The 25,658-nt window shown below is 43.4% G+C and overlaps 1 protein-coding gene across 1 annotated transcript in view; it reads right to left on the bottom strand.

The window, feature by feature from the left end:
* Positions 1-25,658, bottom strand: part of LOC138261215 (cytochrome P450 3A21-like) — a 425,990-nt gene that overhangs the window by 323,966 nt on the left and 76,366 nt on the right. The window contains exon 3 of the mRNA XM_069209968.1: positions 21,690-21,742. Coding sequence (XP_069066069.1) covers positions 21,690-21,742 — 53 coding nt within the window. The remainder of the gene's footprint in view (positions 1-21,689; positions 21,743-25,658) is intronic.

Below are 25,658 nucleotides of genomic sequence, written 5' to 3'. Positions count from 1 at the left end.
GCTTTTGGACACATTCACACACACATGCAAACAATACTACACACTCATTTGCATTCACGCACACACTCACATATTTATGCACACACCCCAACACACACACACACACACACACAACACCCCCAATCCCCCTCCTCTGTCAGAAACCTGACTTACCTGCATCCAGGGGGTCTTCTGGCAGGGGACGGGGCGCTGCTACCGCCAGCAGCTCCTGCCAGCAGAGCACTGCAGGCCGTATTGTTTGTCATAATACGGCTGTCGGTGATCTACTGGCGTGGCGCTGCTGGTGGTAGCAGCGCCACCTTAACACCGTCTGCCAGCATGGCCACAGCCGGATTTCCAACCTGCTTGTGGCAGAAATCCAGCTGTGGTCTTTTTATGTCGGACAGATGTTAGCCGCAGTGACTGTCTTTTGGCGGCCGTTGCCGCAGTGGTAGGCAGCACTTACCACCATTGTTTTAATGTGGGCATATATGTGAAAAAGACAAAATAAATGATTGTGAAGCTCTTTCTTTGAAATGTAAAATTAATCACAATCATACGTTTCATGGCGTCCTCATCTACAGACCCCCGGTCCTAAAGCTAAATTTTTAGAGGCCATATGTGAGTTCACTGCATCTTGTATGCTACAAGACAATTACACTTTTTTAGGGGATTTTAATTTTCATTTGGATGGTTCGGATAATAAAGAGGCAGTTGTTTTTTTTGACACTATGAAGTACTTTAATCTAAAACAAATGATAAACCTAGCCACCCATAGGGCTGGGCAAACCTTGGATGGGATCTTCTTGAATCTTTTTGATCTAGTGGTGGACATTGTTTTTTCTGTAACTTGGTCAGACCACTTGAAAATTAGGTTTAGGTTATGCACTCCACCTACGCAGGTGGAGAGCAGAACAGTGCCGGTGAAAATGGTCAGAAACTGGAATCAGATGAACAAGACAGAACTTATGAGGAGATTGGAGGCAACCCAACCTTTCTTCTCTGGTGATGCCAATTTTGAAGCAGAAAAATATTCCAACTGGCTAATGGGGGCAATCGATACCTTAGCCCTACTCAGACCTGTTAAAAAGCAGAGGAGTCAGCCCTCAGCACCATGGTTAAGTCCCAAGCTCAGAGCAATGAGACACCAATATCAATGTCAGGAAAACAAATGGAGGAAAAAGTACAGTCTGGAGGAAAAAACAGATATAAAGCAATACTTAGGGATTATAAAGCGATGGTTTTAGAGGCGAAAGCCATATATTTTACAGATAAAATGAATGCAGCTAAAAATTCCTCCAAAGAGCTTTTAAAAACAATGCAGGTGCTTTCTTTTCCTCCATCTGCAAATAAAATGAACCCCAGCCAGTTATTAAGTAACAATTTGCAGAATTTTTTAAAAAGAAAGTAGAGTCTATCTATGAGGATTTTGAGGCTACCCGGCCACACTGTCCTTCTACAAAGGGACATGATTTGCTTGGACACTGCACCCTGGAGTTCTGTAAGTTTCCTATGTCTAGTACAGAGTGGGTGGTAAAACTCATCAGGACCACCAAATCTTGAGCACCGTCCAACTCCTGCCCTCCAAAGATTCTTCACAAGATTGCAGAGACAATAGCAATTCAACTTACTCCACTACTGAATACAATTATGGAGATGGGAATTTTTCCATCCGACTGGAAAAAAGTCTCCATCTTCCACTTGCTTAAAATACCCTCTCCAGATGCAGATGAGGCGCAGAACTATGATCCCATCTCACACCTCCCATGCCTGCCAATATTCTCGAGATGCATTTGAACGCTGCACTCTCTGATTATTTAGATCAAGAGGAAACTCTGGATGGAGCCCAGTTCAGGATCAGAAGGGGACACAGTGCCAAGTCCCCTTTGATAGTGGCCTTGGAGGAAATTCGATGTGCTATGGTCAGTGGGGTAAAGGCTGCCTTGATCGTTTTGGCTATATTGGCGGCCTTTGACATAGTGAGCAATGCTGTATTGAAAGAACGCCTGTTTGAAATAGGTGTAGGTGGCCCAGCTTATGATCTTTTTTCTTTCAGATAGGGAGCAATCTGTTTTATGTGGGGATTTTGATTCCTGGTCCTTTACTCTGCCTTGTGGTATCGTCGCTTAGCCCAACGATTTTTAATACTCATATAGCTCCCTCTGCTAAATTGATCAGGTCATATGATTTTTCAACTGGTTCTTATTATGATGACACTTAGATTGCTGTGTTAATTACAAGTGATATCAAAGAGGTGGCTTTAACAAGTGTATGCGTGCAATAGTCAGCTGGATGAGTAACCACTGCTTAAAGTTATACTCAGAAAAAACTGAGGTTTCACTCTTTGGGAAGAACACCTCCTTTTGGAACGTGACATGGTGGCCTCCAGAGCTTGGCACTCTCCCCACGCTTATCCTCAAAGTAAGGAATTCAGGTGTAATCTTTGATACACAGCTTTCTTTCACTGATCAAATCAGCAAACTAGTTTCATTGTGTTTTTTTCCTGTTATGAAGCCTTAAGAAAATCTTAAAGAAGACTGTTAGAATCTCTTTAGTGTTGACTATTGTAACATCCTGTAAATGGACATTCAACAAAGTCCCTTGAATAAATTGCAGAGGCTGCAAAATGCAACAGCAAGGCTTCTTATGAAGATCACAAAATTTCAATCTGTCTCTAAGGCACTGAGGCAGCTTCATTGGCTTCAGGTGAGAAAGAGAGTTGCTTTTAAAGCATTGTGTACAGCTCACAAAGCACTCCATGACTCTGGACTGAGCTATTTAACCGCTTTGGTGCGGGCGTCGGCCACTGGCCGACGCCCACACACCCTCCCTGGTGCGGGTCACGACCAGTGGCCGACACCAGGAAGGGCATTAATAAATCCTCGGGTGCGTCGCACCCGAGGATTATTATTTTTTTTTTTTACTCCCCCCGGGAGATACAGAAGCTACCGTGTCTCCCCCCGCCCCCCACCCGCCCCTTTGTGACATTGCGGCGCGCTGACGTTTCAAAGGTGTTTTCCCCATCAAAGCAGGAAGCAGCCTTGCGGCCGCTTCCTGCTTTGATGGGGAAAACTGCCTTTTCCACGTTCGGGAAGGCCTCGTAAGAAAGGGGAGAGTCTCCCCTTTCTTACGAGGCCTTCCTGAAAGTGTTTCCTGGCCCCCGTTCCTGGCCCCCCCGATCGCAGCACAGCTGCGATCGGGGGGGCCAGGAAACACTTTGAAAAGGCCTCGTAAGAAAGGGGAGAGTCTCCCCTTTCTTACGAGGCCTTCTGAAACTGTTTCTGGCCCCCGATCGCAGCACAGCTAGACACCAGGGATTTCACTTTTGGGGTGCGGCCCCCCCGGAAAACGCGCCCCCCCCAGGGGATTTTTTTTGTTTAAAAAAATAAATAAAAAAAAAAAACTGAAATGACAGGGGGTCGCCCGTGGGCAGGGTGACCCCCTGTGGGGGCATTTTTTTTTTAGATGTTGTAGGGTTTCCCTGGGGGCCATTTTGGCCCCCAAGGAAACCATACAACAACTAAAAAAAAATATATGTATATATATATCTATATATATCTATGTAGATAGATATATCTAGGTACATGGATATATCTATAGATATATCTATGTAGATAGATATATATATATATAGAGGTAGATCTGTATCAAAGAGATTTATAAAGCGCGCTACTCACCTGTGAGGGTCTCAAGGCGCTGGGGGGGGGGGGGAACGGGGGGAGGGAAAGGGGCTGGGAGATTCACTGTTCAAAAAGCCAGGTTTTGAGGCCCTTCCTGAAAAGAAGTAGGTTTTGGGTCTTGCGAAGGTGGGTTGTGAGTACGTTCCAGGTTTTGGGTGCAAGGTAGGAGAAGGATCTGCCTCCGGTGGTGGTGTGTTTGATGCGGGGGACAGAGGCGAGAGAGAGGTCAGCTGAGCGGACGTTTCGTGTGGGGGTGTGGAAGGTGACTCTCGTTGAGGTAGGCAGGGCCTGTGTTGTGGAGTGATTTGTGTGCGAGGATGAGGATCTTGAAGGTGATCCTTTTGTCAATGGGGAGCCAGTGGAGGGATTTGAGGTGTGGAGAGATGTGTTCTTGTCGGCGGAGGTCGAGGATGAGTCGTGCTGCTGAGTTCTGGATGCGTGTAGTTTGCGCTTGAGTTTTAGAGTGGTGCCGGCGTAGAGGGCGTTTCCGTAATCAAGCCTGCTGCTGATGAGTGCGTGAGTGACAGTTTTTCTGGTCTCTGTGGGGATCCATTTGAATGTTTTTCAGTATACGGAGTTTGTTGAAGCATGAGGAGGTAAGAGCGTTGATTTGTTGGGTCATCGAGAGGGAGGAGTCTAGGATGATGCTGAGGTTGCGTGCGTGGTTGGCGGGGGTGGGTGCAGGGCCTAGCGTGGTGGGCCACCATGGGGGGTCCCAGGTGTTTTTGTGTGGGCCAAAGAGGATTATTTTGGTTTTGCTTGAGTTGAGTTTCAGGTGGTTGGCTGTCATATATATATCACTTTTGTCAATATGTGTGTGGTTTCCCTAGAGGGGAAAAGGGTCCGACTTGTCTAGTGGCAGTTTTAGTGCCATAAAGAAGCGCAAAAGGTTTATATGCCTACTGCAAAGAGCACATCTGTATTTTATGTAAATAGCCGAGTACATTAGTAAAGTCTATGGAGAGATGAAGGGCACTTTTGCTGGGTGGTAATGAGGGAATCCGAGGAGGAGGGAGTGGGAGCACCAATAATGATTGTTGGACTGGGCGCAGGAGGTGCTAAAGACTGTGACGAATGGTATGTGACAAGGTGTTTTTTGAGTGTCTTGAAAGTACGTGCTGATTGAGGGAAGAAGCGCAGGTAAGGTGGCTTCTACTGTTGCACGTATCTCACACACACCATTGATTTTGTGACTGTCTACGTAGTCTAGTGTTTTAGAGCAACAGTTTAGCCAATAGCAGAGATGGCATCTTGATGGATGACTGCTGCCTGCACTCTGGTTATAGAGGACCGCTCTGACATAGGATCAGAGACTGAGACATCAGATACCGAGACAGCATCTGAGGGATAGGACAATGGCGCAGACTCTGGGAGTGATTTTTCAGTCAGAGGAGTCCCATTCGAAAACTCCTCTTCCAGTACATTATGAGGGAGGTGATGAGGACAGTCCTGCTGTCCCTTCGCAAGCTGTTCGTGCAACTGGGTAATAGTGGGGTAGGCCAACCCAGAGAGCAGGTGAATGCGGCGGCAAGCAGAGAGAGAGTGCTCTCTTGGGAGCTCCCCAATTTAGTTCAGCCCCAAATTCCACCACCCAAATCATATTGTGGAGACATCAAAATTGTCTATGGCAAAACAAACTGGTTTTGTAAGGCAGGCACCTGTGTTTTTTGTCCTGGATTCGGCGGCCATATAGAGAAACACACTAAACCCAAACATTTCTGGAAACTAGACATTCGGGGGAGTCCACAGAGGTGTGACTTGTGTGGATTCCCCAAAGTTTTCTTACCCAGAATACCCTGCAAAGCTGAAATGTTGAAAAAAAACCTCTATTTTTCTCGCATTTCTGTCACACAAACTACAGGAATATGCTGGGATCCACAACATTCCTACCACCCAGTGACTCCTCACCTGTCCTGATAAAAACACTACCCCACTTGAGTGCCTACACCTAGTGCCTGTGTCAGGAATGGATAACCCCAGGGTCAACAGCTGCCTCACGTAAGGACCAACATTGACCGTTGTGTGATCTATTCATGTCGCAGGCACCAGGCCTAACCACACAAGTGGGCAAGGGTCGCTACCCGGGGGGGTGGGGGGAAAATTAATTTTAGGCCATTTCTGCCCCCCCGGGGCCGGCTGAGCTAGAGGCCAAAATCCACATGTAGGCATTTTGCAAAAAACTCCTCTGTTTTCTGTGAAAAAATGTGATGTGTCCACGTTGTGTTTTGGGCCATTTCCTTTCGTGGGCGCTAGGCCCACCCACACAAGTGAGGTACCATTTTTATCGGGAGACTTGGGGGAACGCCGGGTGGAAGGAAATTTGTGGCTCCTCTCAGATTCCAGAACTTTCTGTCACCGAAATGTGAGGAAAACTTGTTTTTTTAGCCACTTTTTGAGGTTTGCAAAGGATTCTGGGTAACACAACCTGGTCCGAGCCCCGCAAGTCACCCCTCCTTGGATTCCCCTAGGTCTCTAGTTTTCAGAAATGCAATGGTTTGGTAGGTTTCCCTAGGTGCCGGCTGAGCTAGAGGCCAAAATCTACAGGTAGGCACTTCTCAAAAAACACCTCTGTTTTCTTCCAAAAATTTGGATGTGTCCACGTTGCGCTTTGGGGCGTTTCCTGTCGCGGGCGCTAGGCCTACCCACACAAGTGAGGTATCATTTTTATCGGGAGACTTGGGGGAACGCCGGGTGGAAGGAAATTTGAGGATCCTCTCAGATTCCAGAACTTTCTGTCACCGAAATGTGAGGAAAACTTGTTTTTTTAGCCACTTTTTGAGGTTTGCAAAGGATTCTGGGTAACAGAACCTGGTCCGAGCCCCGCAAGTCACCCCTCCTTGGATTCCCCTAGGTCTCTAGTTTTCAGAAATGCACAGGTTTGGTAGGTTTCCTTATGTGCCGACTGAGCTAGAGGCCAAAATCTACAGGTAGGCACTTTGGAAAAAACAGCTGTGTTTTCTATAAAAAAAATAGGATGTGTCCATGTTGGGTTTTGGGCATTTCCTGTCGCGGGCACTAGACCTACCCACACAAGTGAGGTATCATTTTTATCGGGAGACTTGGGGGAACATAGAATAGCAAAACAAGTGTTATTGCCCCTTATCTTTCTCTACATTTTTTCCTTCCAAATATAAGAGAGTGTGTAAAAAAGACGTCTATTTGAGAAATGCCCTGCAATTCACATGCTAGTATGGGCACCTCGGAATTCAGCGATGTGCAAATAACCACTGCTCCTCAAAACCTTATCTTGATCCCATTTTGGAAATGCTAAGGTTTTCTTGATACCTCTTTTTCACTCTTCATATTTCAGCAAATGAATTGCTGTATACCCAGTATATAATGAAAACCAACTGCAGGGTGCATCTCATTTATTGGCTCTGGGTACCTAGGGTTCTTGATGAACCTACAAGCCCTTTATATCCCCGCAACCAGAAGAGTCCAGCAGACAAAACGGTATATTGCTTTCAGAAATCTGACATCGCAGGAAAAAGTTACAGAGTAAAACATAAAGAAAAATGGCTGTTGTTTTCAGCTCAATTTCAATATTTTTTTATTTCAGCTGTTATTTTCTGTAGGAAAACCTTGTAGGATCTACACAAATGACCCCTTGCTGAATTCAGAATTTTGTATAGTTTTCAGAAATGTTTAGTATTCCTGGATCCAGCATTGGTTTCACACCCATTCCTGTCACTAACTGGAAGGAGGCTGAAAGCACCAAATATAGTAGAAATGGGGTATGTCCCAGTAAAATGCCAAATTTGTGTTGAAAAATTTGGTTTTCTGATTCAAGTCTGCCCGTTCCTGAAAGGTGGGAAGATAGTGATTTCAGCACCAGAAACCCTTTGTTGATGGCATTTTCAGGGAAAGAACCACAAGCCTTCTTCGGCAGCCCTTTTTTCCCATTTTTTTGGAAAAAACAAAATTTTCACTGTATTTTGGCTATTTTCTTGGTCTCCTCCAGGGGAAACCACCAACTCTGGGTACCATTAGAATCCCTAGGATGTTGGAAAAAAATGACGCAAATTTGGCGTGGTTAGCTTATGTGGACAAAAAGTTATGAAGCCCTAAGCGCGAACTACCCCAAATAGCCAAAAAAGGGCTCAGCACTGGGGGGGAAAAGGCCTAGCAGCTAAGGGGTTAAGGACATTTCCATTGGTACATTTCTAACAGACATCAGTGTTCCGAAACAGCTAAACAGGTGTCTATCCCCAAGATCAAGAAAGCTTCTTGGGGAAGTAGAATCTTCATTTATTTCTCTTCTTGCCTTTGGAATAGGCTGCCTAAGCACCACAGAAGTCAATCGGATTTGAGCATCTTTAGCAGGCAGTTGAAAACCTGGCTGTTCTCCATCATGCTGTATCACTGTTGCTCCTCAGTCCTTTGGACCTTAGCGCCAAGATGCGTTCGGGCATTAATTGCCCATTATAAACCTATCAATATCAATACCTGAATTGATTAAACAATGGTACCTCTCACAATTTTCCCAAGCCTTATTGCAGAGTTTCCCAAAACAGCCTTTTTATTAATTGTGGTGGTATTATTAGTGTTCTTGTGCTAACGGGGAAGATAAGGTGAGGGCCCACTCCCACCTACTCCAGAGGTGAATTCCAACTGTGGGATTACTCAGAAAGATTCATCACGGGCAACTAGACTGAAATAAAACACAGTGGGTTATCACAGACTGTCTGAGACTAATCACTAGACCTGACAAAAAACTCTTATTACAAAAACTAGCAGTAGTAATTCCTAAGCAATCCGGGGTCTAATTTTTAAAAACGAACACAACTAAACTTACACAACCCTCAAGTCAGGACTCAAGACTCAGGAGTGGGGAGAAGGTTTGGTTACTCCGTTTTGCATTGATTTTGTAACTTACACATGGAGGGCCTGATTCACAAAGGTAAAGTTAAACTTTTTGTGTACTTTACTGACTCTTGCAGTTAAGTTTAGGACTAATAACTTTTTAATCAGTAACTTTATGAGTAGTAACTTTGTGAGTACTAAGAAGATCCTGCATTGTGTTGGTTTCACTTTTACCACAGCCGCCCCACCAAGTGTGTGATCCATTTATGGTATACATTTAAGTCACACCTCAATATATCACACAGCCTGGGGAAGAGGGTTAGGGGTTTGATGAGTGGGGGAACAGGGAGTTGGGGAAAGGTGTGACAAAGACAAACACTGCACACAATAACAATATTCATCAGGTTGGTGAGCAACACATTGTCAAATATCCTGTGCAAGGAAATGAAGGAATGGCACATTTCAGGGAATGCAGTGCAAACTGTACTTCAATCCCAGAGACCCAGGTTTTTTTAATCTAATTATTCTGTCATCTAGGTTTGAAAAATACGAACTGGGGAGGAGTGAACCCACACAGTTGTAAAAATTATGATTATTTGAAGAAAAATGATACTGTCGATAAATGCCCAAATTGTGAGGTGCATCCGCATTCTTCTTGGAATGTCCGTCTTGGGTGCATAGCTGAACAGGTCAGATAAGGTAAGCAGGAGTGTAGGAGCTTTCGTGCAGAAAAAAAGAAGGCATGTGGATTGTAAAACAGTAAATGTCAATATTGTAGAGTAAAGGAGAAGGTAAGCTTCATGGGCAAGAGCATAGGCTGCTGCAGTACAATCTCATGATGACTCATGTATTAACTGAGAAGTGAGATCAATTTTACAAACAATCCCAGGCAGGTAGCTGCATATACCTGGCTGATCAATCTCACAACTGTCATAACATTTATCTAAGTTTGTCCATCATGTGACTTGTCTGTCTCCAGTTAAAGCCCCCGGACCACAACCACCTCATTAGAGGAGATTGACATTTGACCCACAGCACACTACTCAGCATTTCTCAAACCAATTCACCACTCTCCAGTCCACAGAGCTGAGTAGGCCTCTTTGATATATGTTGGTTTCCCTTAGAACTTGAAGTAGATAACTTAATTCTTCCAGCAGTAGAGGTAGTCCCTCACTGAGGCCTGAGTCAGACTCTGAGTCTTGAATCCGTCCGACTTCTGAGTCCTCGTGACCCAAATGAGATTGAGACATAGACCTGTAGTGTACTGCTGTTGATGAACAAGAAGAGCAAAAGAATTTGAGCATTTCGTATAAGTTGTATGATAACTGATTGGTCTCAGAAGAACCCGAAAAAAGTACAAGTGGACCATGAAAGAAAATCTAGCTAAGTGTAAAAATGGCCAATCACCTTCAGGCAGAATGACCCTTCAGCATTCAAACATTTCAAATCGTCTAAATCAAGTTTACAAATATTGGTTGAACACCCTCACTGTCTCCCACCATATCAACCATCATCACTCACACTTACTCAATTCATATCACTCATTGGTGCAGTAGTTACCTGTCCCTATCCAAGCATGGTGGTGGTACACATTTGTCTTTTGTATCTCCTCTTTTCCCATGGAAACAACACAATAGCAGTCTTGATCTTTAGTGTGGCAGCCTATCTAGGGAATTAAAAAAAGAAGAAGAATGGGAAGGTGGTAGGCACTGTCTTCCTCATGACCTTTAATCAAATATGGATGCTTCTTCTGTGCACACTGGTCCAACTCCAATCCGACCATACATGTGAAAGGTGGGACTGCATAAGTCAGACACCAAACACATGAATGTTCCTCTCGCCATATCATTTTTTTTTTGCACGATAATGTGAAAGTTTTATTATGACCTACTCAGTCAGGGAAGTAGAGTGTGTCCTCAAACTGAGCAGTTTTCCCAAGAAGTTGGTAATTTAATGCATTTGAGTCTCGAACAATTGCCATCATACTCCTCCTGTGCTGTTTCAGGAACAGTGTAATCTTGTGGTGTGAAGTGTTGGTTAATTTTAATAATGGCCAGTTTCTCCACATTTTGAGGCGAGAGCCTGGTCTTTCTGACTGTGACAACTGTGCCAGCTTCACTGAACACATGCTCAGGACACACACTGGCTACCAGATAAGCCAGATACTTTATTGCCAGCGTGCTGATCCCTGGCCATTGGCGCATCTTCCCATACCAATGGACCAATGGGTTTTGATCCAGGTAGACCTATTTTAGGTCCTCCAGAAAGTCTTGGACCATCCTCTGAAAGGCCATTGGTGCTTCCACTTTCTCGACCTCTTCTGCCTCCACCCCTGCACTTGACTTAAGCCCAGCCACTGGAAACCAAGCCATTGCAGAGGTTTGGTTTGATTTTTCTGTTGCTGGTGCTGTTGTTTCTGGTGTTGTTGTTGCTGGTATTGGCTGTTGGGAGACAACAGCACTGCCCTCTCAGGAGGTTGAAAGCTGCAAGCCGAAACTTCTGCCTGTTCGTCTTCCTGGTACTCGCTTGCATGGGATTTCTCCATGTCGAACAGTAGCCAACTGGCTTTAAATGTTTCTTCAGGGCTGGGACCTGCAGATCCCTGTTGGCTAACCCCCACAAAAGGGATCCAGTGTGCAGTGATACAGATGCAATCAGTTGCTTGACAACTGGTCCACATCTGTCATCAGGTGGATAGTGTGAACCACATTCTGCTGCAAAGCTTGTCCAACCAGTTGCAGCATATCGTGATGGAGTGCTGGAACAGCAACTCTGTCAAAATAGGTCAGCCTGGGAGCATTCTATTTCAGATAGATGGCTGCCACAAAATCTGAAAATCCCACTGCTTCCACAAAAGAAAAAAGGAGGAGGTCCAGCACTAACATTTTAGCTAGTTTTCCGCTGTACAAATGTGCCATTGGGTGGTTGCATTCATAGGGCCCCTCCTGACTAAACATGCCCGTAATAGTTGCCTGGATTGCCTTCTTTTGTGGTGCTACAGACGAAGCAACTTCCAGAGAGAACCAGGAGGTGATAAACTCAATGTGCACCTTGGGAGAACCACTACATGTGGTGGTTCTCCATCTGAATCTTGCTCCATTTTAAGGCTGCTGATGTGGGTGATAATGGCGCACTGCTGAGGGCATGGCTGCCTCATCTAAAGCTATCACTTTCTTTTTCCTCTTCACTCCTATTGCCGTGATCAGTGCTGATTCCCCTCTCTCATCACTATCACCAGCTATTCTTTTCCGGCACTCCTCCCTTCGGATTGCGTAATTTTTTTATATGGGTCATTTGGCCTCCAGTACCATAGTGTGAACCAGCCTTACCTCAACGAACACTAGCATGGCAAATAGAGCATAGTGCAGCATTATCCTCCCACTTGTTAATCTTAAAGAAGTCCGAAACTGGGGAGAAGAACTTTTTTAGTGTACCACTGCCAGGGTTTGAAATATTGGAGGTAGGTGGGTGTGTTGATTGCCTCTCAGCAATGCATACTTTGATGGAGGTAGTGGTGGATGCAGGTCCTATCGGGGGTCTTACAAATATGGAAGCTGGCGGTTGTGGTGAGGGGACCAGTGCCCCCTGAACGGGCTTCTATGCAAACAATCACTGGCTCATCCTCATCACTGTCCCTTCACATGAATTCTAAGGCTTTCAGGAACTTTCCTTGCCTCTTGTCTCTCGTGGCAGGTCTCAGACATAGCCTGGGTCCAGCCCATGTCCATATTATCAGAAAGGTGGCTTGGAGAAGATGGTGATGGACCCTTTCTTTTCCTTGCTGGAGATCGGGAAGCCAACAGTTCATTCAAAAGCTACATTTTGCTCAGCAGAAATCTCAAACCTCCTGTTCTGCTCCTACTTCAGGAAGAACCATTGCTGGCTGCAGCTCCTGTTGTCCACTTTGCTCAGTTTGTCGCTATGATTAGGTACTTTGCAGCTGAGACAAATCCAGTATTTAAACACACTGGCCACATGTTCAAACATCAACAAGCAAGAAGGCTTGGACAATTAAGAACACATTCACAGCTATCAGCAAAAGCACACTGGCTGGATACACAAAATGGTCGCTGGCCACATGGTCAAACAACAAGCAAGGTGGCATGTATGGCAAAGTACACATGTAGGCCTGTGGCAAAAGCACACTGGCTGGCTTCACAAAATGGTCGACGCCACATGGTCAAACAAGCAAGGAGGCATGGACAACAAAGAACATATGCAGGCCTCTGGCAAAAGCACACTGGCTGACTACACAAAATGGCCTCCGACCACAAGGCCAAACAACAAGTAAGGAGGCATAGACAACAAAGAACACATGCAGGCCTCTGACTACCCAAAATGGCCAAAAGCCACATGGCTTCGAGAACAAAGTCAAAATGGTGGCATATGGCAAACACACACACACTGTCTCATACACACAAATACACCCATGCACACGCTGGCCACACAAAGGAGGCATGTCAAATAATGAAGAAAACACTACCATTAATTCAGCAATGCCAAAAATGAAAAGTCAGCTATAAATGTTTTACAACAGACTTCCTCCATCACAATATATTACCCCACCAAAATATAACCCACATTTTGCAGAAAAATAACAAAAGTGAAATACAAAAAAAAGTATGATGTAATCCAATGCCATCCCTGGCCTAAATCATAATTGTTTTAAAGCAACTTATACCACAGAAACACTTGTTTCATAAACCCAAAGACTAGTACTGGCTGAATGGCCTGTGGACAGACTTGGCCACTTGGCAATATAAATTAAATAGTGCAAGTTTAACAAACATGGAGAAAATGTAACTGTGCAACCTTTTTTCACTTATAAAAGTTAAACAATTAAGTGTAAAAAAATACTAGGCCCCTACTGCAAACTCTACTCGAGAGTGGCCGCTTGCCATTGCAGGTGTCACAAAATATGCCCGAAGGCTCCATGGTGACTGGAAATTCCACTAGCAAGAGGCAAATTGCGCTTGTAGGCGTGTGATACAGGAGCCTCGCGTTGTTCTCGAGAACACTGTGAGAGGCCAACAGGAAACTCATTCCATAATGCCCCGATTGCCCAGAAGGCCGCCCGCCAGCCCAGCGGGAAACCCCTTCCCACGAGGAAGCTGGCTCCGAATGGAGCCGGCGGAGTGGGAAGGTGCGACGGGTGCAGTTGCACCCGTCGCGAATTTCAGTGTCTGCTAAGCAGACACTGAAATTCTTTGTGGGGCCCTCTTACGGGGGCCCCTGCAGTGCCCATGCCATTGGCATGGGCACTGCAGGGGCCCCCAGGGGCCCCACGACACCCCATACCGCCATCCTGTTCCTGGCGGGCGAACCGCCAGGAACAGGATGGCGGTATGGGGTGTCGGAATCCCCATGGCGGCGCAGCAAGCTGCGCCGCCATGGAGGATTCCTGAGGGCAGCGGAAAACCGGCGGGAGACCGCCGGTTTTCCTGTTCTGACCGCGGCCAAAACGCCGCGGTCAGAATGCCCTGCGGAGCACCACCAGCCTGTTGGCGGTGCTCCCGCCGACCCCGGGGTCGGAATGACCCCCTATGTCTGTAGATCTCTGGCTTAGTCAAAATCCATAACCTTCTCTATCATATCCAACACATGATATAATAAATAAATGTATAGCCGTGTTTAAACCTTTCCAATGTTGATAACCACACTACTTGGGCCTTTTTCTTTATTTTTATTTATATACTCTCCAATTCATAGCAATAAATAAACAAATATTTCTACAGTCCCCTTCTAAGCATATGTTTAAAACCCTTTAATAAAAACCATGTTATATCATGTGTTGGATACGATAGAGGAGTCCCAGCAAGACGCACTATTAGGCAATAGATTGAAACCACTAGGTAATATATTGAATCTTCCATAAAGGGAGCTTTGTGTTTGGTTATATATTTACCCTGTCCCCTTACAGGTATAGGGGATCTCTCTCTTAAAAACATTTTCAGTCAAAATCCTGCCAGCAGTACCTGATTAGGATCTTCGAGAGCAGGACTGTAGCATTTGGTAGCTTTCCATCATTGCCAGAACTTGTGCTCCTTTTGGTGGCATCACCCCTTACAGCACAGATATACTACTAGGGATGTATTGACTAGAGTGGTTGGCTCCAGTCAACATTCTGCATTCGTCAATTTGTTACTTTTCTGATGTTTTAATATCCAGTCTTCTTTTAGTTTTCTGTTCTTTATGCTTCATTGATTACAGACATATCTCCTTTCCTTTTATTTTATAATTTCTTTTATTGTTCCATTTAAAGGTCTGAATGTTCTTCAATTTTATTCCTACCTTAAATTGTGTTGTTTACTTAAGCTACCACCCCATCTCTTTGATCTGCTCCAATGTCCTGGGATTTGAAGAGTTTGAGAAGCCATTGGTCCCTTCTCATCTGTGTGTGTCTACTGAGACTAGCGGGATATTTCTTTCAGGGCTCTATGTTTCTCTATAACTTAAGATCAGAAACATTATCCCACAAATGCAAGTTATTATGATTCACTAGACTTGCCACAATGCGTGAATATACCAGGGAGAAATAATGTTGCTGAATGCTCTGGAGGGTGCTAGGTTAGGCCCGGCTGAAAATCTAATCCCACTTGCGGCGTTCACAGGATTTGGTAACTCCATTTTACGAGGAGTTCAGCGGGAAACACAGAATCACCGCGGCGGTCTTCAGACCGCAGAGCGGTGTTCTGTCGGGGGAACTCTGGCGGGCGGCCTCCGCCGCCCGCCAGAGTTAGAATGACCCCCATAGTCATGATGGTGTGAAACTTTCTTGGCAGGTCGCCAAGAATTGTCAATTCTTCGGGAGTAAACACTGACAAGTCTTCGGAGTTGGAGACTCCGGATAAAAATAGTTTGGGGGTACAAGTGTTTTTACAATGGTTTCCCTCTGCAGGATCGCCCAAGTGGGCAAGATTCCAAGGAGCAGCATAAACCTGAGGAAGCGCAGTGTACCGAAACATCTGTTTAAGTACATCCATGTCTAGAGGTTCATATTAACCGCTGATGTCCTGGTAAGCAAGCATTGGTAATGACAATCGTTTTGGCATTTATAGCTTTTGAAAATTCTCGCAAGCTCAACACAAAACATGAAAGAGGTGGAAAATGATATGCAGCAGCCGATGCTTATTGGTCCTGCCTTTGATCTACTTGTGAGTTTGTGTTTGTGTGTGTGTGTGTGAGAGAGAGAGACAGAAAGACAGACAGAGAGGCAAAGAGATTAACCACACACTGTTGCCACCCATGCTGTAACTATTGGAGCAGCTTAAGTTAGGCTCCACCTTCCATATGTGACAAGTATGCAATTATATGCTCATGTATGACATTATACACATTGTAGGCCAGATGTAGTAAACTCCAATTTTGCGACTTGCAAATTGCGAGTCTGACCAACTCGCAATTTGCAACTTGCAAAATTGGATGCAGAAAGGTCTCAGACACCTTCTGCGACTCGCTAAGGGGTCGCAAAGACCCACCTCATCAATATTCATGAGGTGGGTCACAGTTTGCGACCCCATAGCGAGTCCCTGCACTTACAGGGATGGTGGCCTGCTGTAGTCAGCAGACCTCCATGTCTGTGACTGCTTTATGAATAAAGCAGTTTTTGTTTTCCTTTTGCAGCCCGTTTTCCTTAAAGGAAAACGAGCTGCAAAATGAAAACTAAACCGAAACCATTTGGTTTAGTTTTTTTCAGAGCAGGCAGTGGTCCATAGGACCACTGCCTGCTCTGAAAAAATATTTTTTTCAGCATTCACAAAGGGGAAGGGGTCCCATGGGGACCCCTTCCCTTTTGCGAATGAGTTACCACCAGTGTGACACTGGTGGTAACTGCGAGTTGGTTTGCGACCGTATTCGCGGTCACAAAGCAACTCTGAATGGCGATGCGGTCGCAAATAGGAAGGGAACACCCCTCCCTTTTTGCGAGTCGCATCCCCAAATTGCGAGCCGGTACCGACTCGCAATTTGGGGATGAGCATCGCGTTTGGCCTTTTGCATGCCGCAAACTGCGTTTTTCGCAGTTTGCGACATGCAAAAGGCTTTGTACATCTGGCCCTGTGTGCTTTAACTTCCTTAATGCATGTGAGTCATCTAAATGTATTAATGAAATGTAATCACCATAGAAATTAGACATTTACATATATGAGTATACTAATGTTCAACTGAAACACGTAATCATGTCTTTTCTTATTCATGCCTGCGTTTATTCTTAAAAGATAATATGGGTTTATATGTAAATGTGTATTCAAAGTTAATGTTGACTGCTGAGTTAACTTAGCGTGACTACAGGCCTCAGTTGAAAGGCATTTTTGCTTTGCCAGTATGTTTTTCTTTCCTTTTGCAGGGTGTGCTAGTAAAAGGCTTATTGTTTGTATTAGACGGCTGATAGTGAGGCACGAGTGGGGGTAAACTTGGCAGTGAACATGGAGAATTAATGGTCGAAAGAGGCCTTCTGCTCATCTTGTACCAGGATGATGGAATGCTTAAGGGTGCAGTCGTCAATCTCAGTTCCTATGCGGTGGACAATTCAGAGAAGGTTGTGAATGCTACTGTCATGTAATGAGTTGGTTGTGTCCTGGTGGTGTGTGAAAGGATGTTTTGAAGCTCCTTGTTAGACCTCACAACTATAGGGCAGTCTTCTCCCAACTTTTTGCCTGCCTCCCTCTATTTTTCTGATCTAATTTTTGCTGGTTTTAGGACTCTGCGCACTTTACCACTGCTAACCAGTGCTAAAGTGCTTGTGCTCTCTCTCCTAAACATGTTAACATTGGCTCCTACCCAACTGGCCTATATAATTTATCTATACGCCTCTAGAAAGTGCACTATATGTGCCCAGGGCCTGTAAATAAATGCTACTAGTTGTCCTGTAGCACTGATTGTGCCACCCACATACGTGTGTATGCAGTTTCACTGCCACTTCAACTTAGCATTTAAAACTACTTGCCAAGTCTTAAACTCCCCCTTTACTACATATAAGTCACCCCTAAGGTAGGCCCTAGGTAGCCCATAGGGCAGGGTGCTATGTAGGTAAAAGGCAGGAAATGTACTGAAATGTTTTACATGTCCTGATGGTGATGGTGGAAGACTCCCAAATTGTTTTTCACTACAGTGAAGCCTGCTCCTCTCTTAGGCCAGCATTGAAAATCCCCTTCTATACTTTTAATGTGGTAATTTCTGATCTGAGCGGAGTAGCCTTGTCATGTTTGGTATGGTTGGAATGGTAGTGACAAATCCTGCTTACTGGTGAAGCTGGATTTAACATTACCATTTTAGAAATGCCACGTTTAGAAAGTAGGCATTTCTCTGCACTTAATGCTCTCTGTGCCTTACAGCCTGTTTCCAATCCACATCTGGTCTGTGCCGGTTGACACCTCCCCTTGTGCATTCCCCCCAGACAGCCATAAACACAGGACATTCAGCTGCATCTGCATTCCTCTGTATACTGATGGCTTTACCTGAGCAGGAAGGGCTAGGGGCCTGACCTCACACAAAGAACTGATAATCCCTGCACAGATCTTCTGGCAGACAGGACTGGGTTGAAAGGGGAACTTGTGCACTTCAAAACCACTCTTTGGAGTCTCTTCCAGTTCAAAGGCACATTTGGGTATATATACTGGGTCTGAGACCCCACCAAATCAGACACTTCTGGACCTACAACTGGACTCTGTCAGAAAGACTGCCATGCTGCCCAAACAGCCTAATCTGGACTGCTTTTCTGGAATGACTCCTCTCCTGCTTGTTGCCCTGTTGCCTGCTGCTCCCTTACACTGCTGGAAGGACTTTGCCTTCCCCCATAAGTGATTTCTAAGGGTTTGGGCTGCGCTTGTCTCCTGTTAAGAAGTCTCAGGGCCATCAAAGACTTCATCTGAGAGAGAAAAGTCCCCACATCAGAAAATATGTGCAATGCTGGCAAAAATTGACACAGCGCCTTTCTCACAGCTAAAAAGCAGCCGCATCTCCTACTGGATCGACCTAACGCCTGTTTCCCCCTCCCAGTGCTTTTTGGATTTTCCACTCATTGTTCCTGTGTGTCAAAATATCCCCGCACCGCAGTAGGAAGTCAAGGCTGCACATCTGGAAATTGGCGCATCATCATGTTCGCAAGGAAAGAATCAATGCATCACCTCCCCTGGGCCAGAAAAATCAATGCATTGCTTTATTTTCTAATGCATCACCTCCTCTACAGCCGTTATTTTTAAAGTATCCCAGGTAATGAGTGTTAAAAAGATACAACCATTGATTCTTATGGATTAAGACCCATGTAAACTTTTAAAAAGTGATACCTTGACTTGCACATATTGGATATTTGTCATGTTGGTCTTATCTCATTCAGATAAATATTATCTATATTCCTAAACTAGTGTGGAGTACTTTTGGTAGTGTTTTCACTTTGTCATTAAATTAAGTCTACCTGCTCTGTGCCAAGCTACTGGAGGGTGAACACATGATAATTTAGGTTGTGTTGTGACTTACTCACTAGAATTGTGGTCCCCAAATGGACAGGGTGCATACCTCTGCCAACTAGAGACCCAATTTCTAACACTCCTATTATTTAATTGGTGTTCTCACATATTGTTAAGAAGAGTCTTTCTAGACTTCAAAAGGGACAGACCTCTCTGCTCACCTTTCCTGCAAGTGTGAATCTTTATGCTAAACACTTATTCCCTTTTTGGAAGACTTCTACAGATGTTTTTATTATGCTAACACCTTCCAAACTCCCTAAATAGTTACCCTGAATAGATGATCCTATGTTTAGGAGAGAGAAGGGAAGTTAGTCTATGGAGCACCTATTTACTGGGCTTTGTTTTTGTATTGTTGTAGCTGTCACTAGTCTGTATCTCATCTTATTACGCCTAAACCTACTGAGATATTTCAGCTTACCAGCTACACTGCTGAATCGTTTGGAATTATTGCTATTTTGCTGGCATTGTGGGTTGATTAATATCCTGAAATAAACCCCATTTAACCACAACTAGTGATTCCTGGTCCTCATCACCTTGGGCGATTTTCTACTCGGTGACACTGAATCCACTTGAAGGGACTAGTCAGCTCTTCCAGCTACTGTTAGGCATACTTAATGGGCTCACTGAGATGGACAAGTACAGGGAGACTGACTCTCTATGCTAATGTCACCAAAATGGTCTCAGAGCCAATTACCAATGGACAAGAGCTCCTCTAGCCAAACCATGACAAGAGTCCCACCCAAAATCTCCATGCGAGGACAGGCAGCCAGCATCTATGTGCTAATGTCACTGAAGAGGGTCCCACAACCAAAGAACAACTGAGAAGCTCTTCACTAGCTGTTCAATTAGAGTACCTGTCAGACTTCATTAAGGTGTAGGGACCAGGGCCCATGGAAGACAGGTGATGCAATGGCTCTGCTAACTGGGCCAAGTACAAACCTTGACTCTCAGGTTAAAGATGTTAAGCAATCGGGGGCTTTTCAGGGAGGAAGTGTGTGTTTGTGTGTGCGTGTGTGTGTGTGTGTGTGTGTGTAGGGGGGGTTAGAGCTCAGAAGTCAACAATCAAGCAATAGATTTAATAAAATATTTTCTTCCCCATTGCAGATATTTTAAATAATCACATAATCTAATCATGCAGCATTACTTAATACTACACAGCGCAATTAGGGGTATGCAATACAGGATTAAAATCCAGCACATGCTAGATAATTGTGAAGTCCCCTGCAAAATAAAAGGCAAGATAACTGTTTCACATGTAGGCAGGTACTCAGAGCAGGTATAGATGCCTATTTACCATGTAAGAGACATTTCCGTTCTACAGTTGTCCTCTAAATATCATTCCAGTATCACCATGCATTGTCAATGCTAGCAATGTCACATGCTTTAGCCTACCAAATGTGTAGGGAGCACTTTGATGGCAAAAGCTCTGGACGAGTTTGCTATAATTAGGAGATAAAATGTGTTAATTCCTGATGTTGTTTCATCCTAATGCATAATTCCAGATTTTCCAACAGTTTTACAACTTTGTTAATAATTATTCAATCACATATGAAAGTGCTAAATAAACATTTATGAAAAGCAAAGTCACAAGTATCTTTCTAAAAACTGCTGTGATTTTCACAACAGAAGAAAACATTGATTGCCTGACACTTTGCGTTCCAGAGTGTTCTACTTTTCTTATATTTGAATTGCTGCTCATGTAGTCCTATAAAATACCATTTCAAGATGACTATTTAATTTTGAGAAATAAACCAGCCTATCACAAGTTTATAAGTCTGTTTTCAAGAACATCCGCCATTGGCACAGTAGCCTGGCACACTCATTGAATGAAGGGCCAAAATGCGAAGCTTCTATTAACCTACATTCCCCCAGACTCTATGTATACCATAACAATACATTTCAACCCAGTGGTGTTGCCACACCGCCAAAATGTAAAAAGGGACAGAGAAAAAAAAGATGTCACAGACCAACTAGGGACCAGATGTAGGAAGCCGTTAGCATGGTGCAAACTCGAAAATCGCAGTTTACGCCATGCAAACAGCCTTCTGCGATGCACATTCACAATTTGCGAGTCAGTCCCGACTCTCAAATTGTGAATGCAACTCACAAATAGGAATGGGTGTTCCCTTCCTATTTGCGACTCGCATCGCAATGCAGAATTGCTTTGTGACCGCGAATGCGGTCGCAAAGCAATTCGCAGTTACCACCAGTGTCACACTGGTGGTAACTCATTCGCAAAAGGGAAGGGGTCCCCACGGGACCCCTTCCCCTTTGTAAATGTTGGCAAAAAGGTTTTTTCAGAGCAGGCAGTGGTCCAGTGGACCACTGCCTACACTGAAAAAACGAAACCAAATGGTTTCGTTATTTTTTTAATTTTGCAACTCGTTTTCCTTCAAGGAAAACGGGCTGCAAAATAAAAAATAAAAATGCTTTATTGAAAAAGCAGTCACAGACATGGAGGTCTGCTGACTTCAGCAGGCCACCATCCCTGTGAGTTCGGGGACTCGCAATGGGGTCACAAAATGCGACCCACCTCATTAATATTAATGATGTGGGTCTTTGCGACCCCATAGCGAGTCGCAGACGGTGTCTGAGACACCGTTCTGCATCCGAATTTGCGATTCGGAAATTGCGAGTCGCACCGACTCACAATTTCCGAATCGCAAAATTAGGACCTTGCTACATCTGGCCCTTGGACACTATAGAAAATAACGGTAAATAAAAATAGTAATATCTAAAGATTAAACAAAAAGCTTAAACTTACCCCCACATTTTTCCATATTTTTTAAAACACTTCATATCAAACTCCAACATACCCTAAAAAGGAAGACACACCAAGATGGTTAATGACAAAAGTGTACAAGAAATTAATACACAAGTTACTTTTGATTTAAATAATGTTGACCCACAAAATGAACTTAACACTTTTTCATATTTACTCCTCTTTTTCAGTCGGAAGGACTTTTTGATAGCCTTATCAGGGGAAATCTATTAAAATTGTTAAATACGATATCAGACCTAACCAATATTAAAGGGTAGAATTCCTGAAGGCCAAGATTGTCTCACAGGAAAAATACACTAGGGTTACTTACTCCTAGTACAACGATGCCCTTCGTGTCTCAGGATTTTCTCCACATTTCTGCGACATGGGCATAAAAATATAACTTGAATATGTTGTACCTGAACCAGTTTATGTACAGACACCTTAAAATAATGATATACATAATAATGTGGATCAATTTTGCCACAACTCACTACAAGCGTGGTTCAGTCTCCCCACTGGCAGTGCTTAATTTGTGCTTGTTGTTTCCGGTGCTAAGCACCGGCACTTATATTTTAGGGCCGGGCTTATTCTTCTGCCTCAAGCATTTGCTGGGAGCAAAAGACATACATGGGAAAGACGGAGGAAGGGAAAAACGAAAAAGCATCACAAAGGGAGAAAGCAGAAAGCTGCAGGAGTGAGCTGAAGGGGCAGGGAGTGGCTTTATTTGGATTGAAGAGGCCCGAGATGGCTTCAGGATTACGTCGCCTCAGTATTCCATGTTCACACATTTAATTGCAGCAGCCACTTATTTAAGAGGAGGGCACCTTTTTCTTCACAAATTAAGCACTGCCTACTGGTGTAAGTCTGAATAATTCTTCTACAGCAAACAAATTGAAAACATCAATTATAGCTGAGAGGCAATAGATATTTTGGACAACAAAATGAGGGATTAAACTAGTGACACCTGGACCAGCTTTAATTGTACTGGTGAGGTTCTTGAGTAAACTATTCACTACCCATACACAACAATGGTGTGTCTTTCAAATCAAATATGTGCACATGAAATTTTGCAGACTTGTGTAGACATATGGCAAAATGAGAGGATGACATCTTCCTTCGGCTTCCTTTAGAATTATGATTTTGTGAGTCTGCAGGAATATGGGCACATCTCTGATTTGACATTTGAAAGTTACACTGTCTTCGGCATCAGAGCTGAACCCTCTCCCCATGAACGACCTAAAGCTGGATTCATTACAGTGGTAAAGACCACTAGCGGTATTCATTACAGTGGTAAAGACCACTAGTGGTTCTCATTGTCCAGTGTAACGAACATCAAGATGTTATTTTTTATCTTTTCTTTTGTTAAATGTAGGTTCACTCCCACTAAAGGAACATGTGATCCCCTTGCATGTAAACCTATTATCTTCATACAATATACACCTTCCTACTGTGTTCACAGGTGATTTCGACTGTTTTTATTTAGGATTGAATATTATGATGTTGATTTCTGGGCCCGCAACAAGATATTTCGCTTTGTCCCTCTGTGTTTCCTAATTCCAGAAGTAATCCCAGTGGCAAAGAGCTCTATTTTGGGCTCATGAGTTTGCAACTGAGATTACTGAAAGACAAAATCCTGCTGGATCCAGCACTCAACTCCACCCATATATCGCTCTGGTTCCTGAACCTTCTTTGACTATACTTGTGTCTATGGCTGATTTTCTGACCAAGTCTATGATTATTCATTCTTCCATAGGTTTGAAAGAAACCATTTTCTTATAGTGTGTTGTTTTCTTTTGAACTTAAGAGTCTGTAATAGTTAGAAACAACCCTTGTTCTACTGTGGCATCTAAACCAATTATGCCATAAAAAAGACTCTAGCTAATTTGGAAAAAAATCTAAGCTGGTCCAACAATTTGGATGCAGCCTTAACTAGGTCAGTGCTGTTGACAAGCTTTTAGTTTGGGAAAGTGTGTAACATTGTCTCTTTACTTGCTTGTTTAATGAAAGGCCCACCATCGATAGCCCACCTCGAGTAATTCTACATTTGATTCCTCTTCTAAATCCTAAAGGTGACTGCATTAAAAGTGAAAAGCTCTTCTGTTCGGCACTTTGTACCTTAAACACATTTGCCAACACAAAAATACACCAATAATTGCTAGAAAGATGTATAAAGCTACTGTCAAATACACTAAAATAGGAGGAACAAGAATGAGTATTTCTTCTTGACATATGCAAGACAAATTCCATCAAGGCTTTTTGGAATATGGCTTCCAAGATAACTCAGCAAAAACATCCGCCCTGATCGTGCCATCAGTTTAAAAAAATGGCTCACCCCAGTCAATGACACCCACCCAATGGTAAAATAATTCCTTTGTGACCTGCTGGAATTGTGATCTACCTTATTCTCAGAGATTCAATGTTGATCAAATTATCTTTTTTGTAAAATTTTGAAATGTTTATTTTTATTTATTTCATCAAGATACAATCATGTTCATCTCAACACATAACGATTTTATTAGACCATGTGCTGGTCAGTTAGTATGCATGAGTAAAGATGCAGTCTATAGTTTCATTGATTTTAGTAATGCTTCTAACAGTGTTGACAGAAGAAACTTTAGATTGAGATGAAACCCCAGAACAGTAGCCCCATGCTAATGAATTTTATGTAAAAGCTACGTGAATTGACGTGGGTGCAAATACAAACTGATAATTACTCTGAATATATAAATAAATTAGATGCCAACCAGCACTGGTGTCAGACAGGACTGTATTTTGCCCCTCAAACCTTAAACTGTAAGTCTGACCAATCTATTTTCCTAGTTGCCAAAGTTATGTGCCCCCCCCCCCCTTAACCTGGGCAGCAAAAAATGATGACACATGCCAATGAACTCGAATTAATAGATAAGACCCCTATTGAGATCTTGGATTTCATTTCCCAGCATTGTATAGAAAATGGCCTTAGAATGACCTAAAACTAAAATGATGACATTTGGTAGATCATCTGAGAGAATTCATTGGTCAGCTAAAGGAAGAAGCCTGGAGACCATTCAAACCTACGATTATTTGGCCATTAGCATGTCCTCTAATCTATCTTGGTCTAAACAACTGGGCTCACTAAAGAATACAACTCATAAATCTGATAATAGGGTTAATTTTTGTTTCAAAATACAACAGATTCCTACTCCATGGTGTAGAAAGAATTTAACGCCATCATTGCCCCTGTTCTTCATTATTGTTTTTGTTCATACAATGGTAAAATTGATGCTGAATATGGAATATCTTCGGGTAGATGATCCTAGCAGTATTTTAGAATTAGACAGCGTACTCCACCTGAAACTGTATGAATTGAATAGTGTTTAACACCCAAAGATAAAATGAGTGACTAGAAGACTCTAATTTATTCAATTTATGCAGTGCTGGCATCATTTACTCTCTATCTGTCCGATTCCTTCTTTGGGAGGTGCTTGAAAGGAGTCAAACATTATCCATCTTTATTTATAATTAACTTACTCCCTAACTATGAGTTAAATCTGACATATTCAAGTCAAAATATTTTGCAAAATGAGGTTAAACTTAAAATAAAGAAAATATCAAAGTTCAGAATTTCAATCGAAACCTATCTCCTCCCTTAGGCTCTGATTACAAGATGGGTGGTTTATTCCGTCCAGTGCATAAAACTCTGTTTACGCGCTGGACGGAATTACAAGTTTGGTTTTATTTAACAAATATGATAACTATCGGATGCGTTAAAAAAAACATTTGTTAAATTTTGACGGTCAAACATGCCGAAATTTAACAGGAGAAATGTGCACATTATTTATTTTATATATCTTGGAGATTTTGGTGAGTTAAACGCCAAAATCCTCATGTTATTCCACAACAACTCACAATAGGTGTTATTTATTGCATCTGCTAAATAACAAACCCCAGGATATTGTTATTTACCAGGTGTAATAAACAGCAACTTTA

The sequence above is a fragment of the Pleurodeles waltl genome, chromosome 10 (assembly GCF_031143425.1).
Source record: "Pleurodeles waltl isolate 20211129_DDA chromosome 10, aPleWal1.hap1.20221129, whole genome shotgun sequence".
In the NCBI taxonomy this organism is placed as follows: Eukaryota; Metazoa; Chordata; class Amphibia; order Caudata; family Salamandridae; genus Pleurodeles; species Pleurodeles waltl.
The sequence above is the reverse complement of the archived record's forward strand: the minus strand, read 5'-3'. Positions and strand labels throughout refer to the sequence as shown.